This window comes from Ipomoea nil, unplaced genomic scaffold, assembly GCF_001879475.1.
Source record: "Ipomoea nil cultivar Tokyo-kokei standard unplaced genomic scaffold, Asagao_1.1 scaffold2921, whole genome shotgun sequence".
NCBI classification, from domain to species: domain Eukaryota; kingdom Viridiplantae; phylum Streptophyta; class Magnoliopsida; order Solanales; family Convolvulaceae; genus Ipomoea; species Ipomoea nil.
Window position 1 is genome coordinate 2,155,229 of NW_017619349.1, and position 5,791 is coordinate 2,161,019.

The window sequence follows — 5,791 nt, forward strand, 5'->3', positions numbered from 1 at the left end:
AATTATACTGAAAAATATAATATCAACATTAATTATAAGAAAAAATGTAATATATTCGATAAAAATGTAATACTTTTACATGTTGATGTAAAAGTGATACATTTTTCCTTATAAGTAATGTTGACAAGTGTTTGTTACTTATAAGAGAAAATGTAATAATTTTGAGGAAAAAAATGTAATACTTTTAAATCAAAATGTAAAAGTATTACATTAATCTTCAAAAGTACTTGCTCATATATATAAGTGATAAACATTTTAATTTTTACTAGTATTACATTTTTCGACCCGTCTCACAGACAAGGATCCGTGAGACGGTCCCACACAAGATTTTGCCAAAAAAAATGCAAAGGGTCTAACCTAAGTTTGACTTGAATTACAAGATGCATTATTAATTAAGCTATATACATCCATGAAATATTCACTTACTTTCAAAAGTAAACTTTATTGTCATACCACTAAATTTATAATTAATCAATATTTAACATCCATCCATGCAATTATCACTCTCCACTTTCAAAAGTGGTCCATTTTCACATCATATAAAAAAAAATGTTATTCTATTAATAAAAATCATTTTCTATAATTAATCACTTTTATCAATATTTAAATAAATCTAAGATAATAATAATAATAATAATAATAATAATAATAATAATAATAATAATAATAATAATAATAATAATAATAATAATAATAATAATAATAATAATTTAAAGTCCACCAAATTATTTTACAAAATTTAAAATAAAATAACTTGTATTGCCCAAATTAAATATTCTTTTTTTTCTTAAATTAAAATTCCTTGCGTGAATTCAAATATATTCCTTATCTTGAATCAAGTGGCCTTATATATTTTTAGGCATGGATATATTAGAGTAAAATAAATACTATTTTCAAATTTATCAAAAAAAAAATAAAAATTTAAAATTATTTATTTAAATTGAATATGAAAATACAAAATATAAAATTAAGGTAAAATAAATATTATTGGAATTATATAATAATTTATTTTTCATTTATATTATTGACAATATACTAGTGGTGGTGGTGATAATAAACAAATTACAAACTTAAAAAAATAGTTTTGCAATTCTGACGGAGAATTTTACAATTTTGTATCTGTTATAATTTCATTACAAGTTAATTTACAATGTGTAGGACAAAATGTTTCTCTACGTTAAGAATTTAAATAAATATATATCTACACACACACGCACACATATTTAGGGCCTGATTTTGGTGTTTGCTTCTCATATGAGAACTGCGAACAATTTTGGTTTGTCCTTCTAAGAAGATCAAAGGTTGAAAATCAATGGAGGGGGAAAATATGGTGGCATTTGTAATTTAAATAATTATAATTGTTCATTTAGAAATGGTTGACATTGCATTTAGAAATTTTAATAGTGCACGGAAGGCATTACCTGGTTCTCATCACATGCATAATGCATTCATCCTTCGTGTCACTACAAGAATTTTGAAATGCACTTTCAATTTTCTGCAAATGACACTATCAAGAATTTCTAAATGCAGAATTGTAACTATAGAAAATTACAAAAATCAATAAAAAGTGGAAAAATTATGGTGACATTTTTGTAATTTTTGTAATTACGATTGTGCATTTAGAAATGATTTGCAGTGTATTTAGAAATGCTTTGAGTGCACGGAAGGCAGTACCTGATTCTCACAACCTTCCTCCTTCATTTCAACATAAGAGTTTTGAAATGCACTATTAAGCATTTTCAAATTTACAATCATAATTATAGAAAATTACAAAATTAACACCGTATTTTTTCCCCTTCTCATTGATTTCCAATCTTTGGTCATCCTTAGAGTGGGTGTGTGAGGTTTCTTGTGTAAACATGCTTTCATGTAAAAGTGATGACTAGTCTAATACATTCATTGGGTATATAATGGTTGGGTTTTAAAAAATAAATACAAAAGGGATGACGCCAATTTTATAGTATTGCTAAACATAAAAGTTTGTAACAATTATAAAATTGATCATGTATTTTTCCTACTAGATTGAACTCTCAACCATTAATAAATCATGATGGGTGACTCTGATTAGTCCTCAATTTTTATATGTCCAATATCATGTGCGAAGAGGCACTCAAGTAAAACATGAAGATAAAGCTAAGTCGTTGATATGTACGTATCAACATCTCTTTAAACAAATTATACACTTCTAATCTACCAAAATGTGTGCACTCGAAAGTACAAAAATGTACACTCGTAGACACAAAAATTAAATGTGCACTCAAAGATCAAAATTGTGCACTCGAAGACACGAAATTGTGCACTCTAAGGTTCGAAAATGTGCTTCAAATGACAAAATTATGCAATCAAAGGCACTAAAATGTGCACTCAATGGCCAAAATTGTGCACTCAAAGACACAAAATTGTGCATTCCAAAGTACAAAAATACGCACACGAAGTTTTTAAAAAAAAATGTTTTATGCACTCGAAGAGAATAAATTAAGCACTCAGACGGAAAAACTATGCACCCGAAGAGAATATATTATGCACTCGAAAAAAAACAAAATAATGCACCCAAAGACCAAAAAATGCACTTACAAAAAATTACCAAAATGTCACCCTTAAAAAAAAAAAAATCCTTCATTATGGGCGGTTGATCTCGACTAGAACAATGACTAAGATTTAACTATTTTTTTTTACCAGAGCAATTCTTTTACCATGGTTCGATATTGTGACCACACTAGGTTGTTGAATGATCGTTGGTTGCCTTCCCACGACACTCTCTGATCAACTCTAACAATGCTTCGAGGACTAACACCAGTGATGGGCGACTGTTGAACTGTCGTTGGTTGCCTTCTCAACTTGGAGAATTGAAGGCGAGCAACAGGTCGACTTCTACTAGAGAAGGTGGTCTATTGGTCACCTTCTTGAAAGGCGATCGACAACCGTTCAACAGTCGTCTGTTAGTCCCAGGAGTGTTGTTGGAATTGGCCAGAACCCTAGTGACTTGCTATTATAGGTCGCTAACTGATTTTTTTAGCTTCGGTGTACCAAAATAATATTTTGATAGACTTAATTACACATTTTAAAAGTCTAAAAGTTTAATTGACTTTTCGAATAAAGTTTAGGGTCTTACCATCTTCAAAAAAATAAAAATAAAAAATGAAAAGTAAAAAATGCAAACTATTGGAATGGTAACATTTGTGTAAATAGTTAAAATAAAATTACTATTTCATTCTAAAAAGAAATTATTACTTATTCTTATTTATAATAGTTAGCATTGCAAAATTATCCAATATTTATACACCTTTTATCATTTATTGCTGATAATAACCCAATGAATCCCATACATTGATAAGTGACCCTACTAGCAATTAATCTCAATCATTTCAACTGCTCACTTCCTCCCACTTTATTCATATCCATAAACCATAACCTCACAATTCTATCATTTTAAACCCCCACCCACCCCCTTGCTCTATCTCCCTCTGATCTATATATAGCAGGCACACAATCATATAACGTACACATCTCAGCTCTATACCTTTCATTTCACACTTACATTCATACCTATATATATATATATACTTATAGCCACCCACCACCCATAGGACACTAAGCAAGAATTGAAGCTCATCAGAAAATGTCCAAGAAATTGTTCCACTGGAGAAATGAGTCAGGAGAGCTTGATGTCTTTGAGGCTGCAAACTATTTTGCCGGTTCCAATGATCATCATCAAGTTTCTAATTGCCACAACAATAATAATGGTCCCACTTTCTCCCACAAGCTTCTTAGACAGGGCTGCAACAATCAAGCCTGGAGAAGTAGTGGAAGAATGAGCCTAGACATGCCTCCTGTCCCAGCCATCAAACTTTCCTCCACCCCATTTGGTACATTATTATATTTCATAATTATATATAAACCTCACAATCCGAGACATATTCTGTTAGGATCGAACGCTTACCACTACGCCAAAAGCACACATGTCAGCCTTAATTGCTTATTCCTTATATCCCCATACATTTTTGAAAGTCAGGATGTTGGACTTGGCCCTTTATCGGCCTCTGCCCAATAATCCCCTCCCAGCACCAGCCAGTTCCTGTGACACTAATGGAAATTATGGAATTTCCGACCACCTAAAAGTGATCTTAAATCAAGTCGAAAGTCTTGTTCCGACCACTTTTGATATTCGGAAAAACCTTTGTTGCTATTTCCGATCACTTTTTGGTATTAACTTGATTTAAGATCACTTTCAGGTGGTCAAAAATTCCATAATTTTCAGTAGTGTGATCTGGCTCTGATACTACTTGTTAGGATCAGGTATTTACCACTAAGCCAAAATCTATAGTTAGTAGCGAAGGCGCAACTTTATTTTCTTATACCGTCACACATTTTCGAGAGTCAGGGTGCTGGACTTGGCCATTTACCTGTCTCCGTTCAATAACCTCGTTAGTCAAATGGTGCTGGACTTGGCTCTTACCTGTTTCCACCAAACAAATATTGGCGATTTCGTCTTTTGTCCTGTCACATCAGATGAGACAGCACAAATGACAGGAACATGAAGCATGTTCCCATGCACAAAAAAGTTTTCCATTTAAGTAGCTTAGTTTTGCCTACTAATTCATATAATCTTTGTTTTACTTGTAAAGGGTATGGATTATTTAACTTAATTAAACAAATAATGTTGCCAAACAGGCACATCATCACAAATGGAAAAGCCTGCAGTATCAGCCATGAAAGGCAAAATTCCAAGCTCTCCAGGAGGGAAGCTAGCCAGCTTCTTGAACTCCCTCTTCAACCAAAAAACTAGCTCTAAGAAGAAGAAGAAACAGAAATTGAACTCGAACGATAATGAAGATTCTCAAACCCCATCTGGGTGGATTAGGAGGAGGAGAAGCAGCTTAAGTGAACTCTATGCAAAGAGAAGCTCATCAAACACTACTGTTTCTGCATCTTCAAATTCTGGGTTTAGAACACCCCCTCCATATCCCAAGAACTCATCATGCAAGGATAATCACAACCCAGAAAGCATGTTTAAGTTCATCAGCAGTGGGATTAGTTCAGAGAGGAGGACGATGATGATGACGAGCGTTCATCACTGGGCAGATGAATATCCATCAGAAGAGCATGAAGAAAGAAAGTTTGAGGATGATTATGATCAGGGGACAGATAGTGATTCCAGCTCTGATCTGTTTGATTTGCCAAACAGAGAATTATTGGATTGCTATTCAACTGGTTTGCCTGTTTATCAGACTACCCAGATGAATGCTATCAACAGTAGTAATGCACCCATTTCTGCCACCGTCATTTGATTTGATTTGATTTGATTTTGTTCGTTCTGAGATTTAAATTTTTTCTACTTAATTAGATAACCCCAAATTTTATGTACTAGTATTGATGTACATAGGGTAAAACGTTTTTATCTTCAAACATATTCTGATCTCGTTAATCAAGTTGATTGCATTGGTCAATCTCTGAATTAGTGAATTACAATTGAGTATTGTTAATTAGAGATCAGAGGATAATTAAAAATTTTAAAAATTTTAAATGGCAGGTCACACATTCAATCTAATTTCAAACGTAAGGAGATTTAGAGTGGTCAAAATGGGCAACGGGTTGGCCTGCCCCGCCTCCTACCAAGGTAGGAGGTGAGTTTTGGTTTTGGAGGTCCACCTCGTTTGACCCACGGGCCTAAGCGGGTCTAGCCCGCCTATATTTTTAAAATTTTAATTTTTATACATATAGTAAATGTTTTGATAGTAATATATTATTATGTATAATAGTTATGAGTGTTTTGGTAGCTTAGATAGTAATG

The 5,791-nt window shown here is 32.6% G+C and overlaps 1 protein-coding gene across 2 annotated transcripts; it reads left to right on the top strand.

The window, feature by feature from the left end:
• Positions 1-3,492: 3,492 nt before the first annotated feature.
• LOC109160858 (protein BIG GRAIN 1-like E) lies at positions 3,493-5,318 on the top strand. 2 transcript variants are annotated; one of them, XM_019309103.1, is made up of 3 exons: positions 3,493-3,726; positions 3,757-3,866; positions 4,672-5,318. In XM_019309103.1, the coding sequence occupies exons 1-3, from the start codon at positions 3,620-3,622 to the stop codon at positions 5,286-5,288; spliced, it is 834 nt and encodes a 277-aa protein (XP_019164648.1). In that variant the 5' UTR covers positions 3,493-3,619; the 3' UTR covers positions 5,289-5,318. The 2 variants fall into 2 exon arrangements, with proteins under 2 accessions (XP_019164648.1, XP_019164647.1); XM_019309102.1 differs by having other exon boundaries at positions 3,498-3,866.
• Positions 5,319-5,791: the final 473 nt, after the last annotated feature.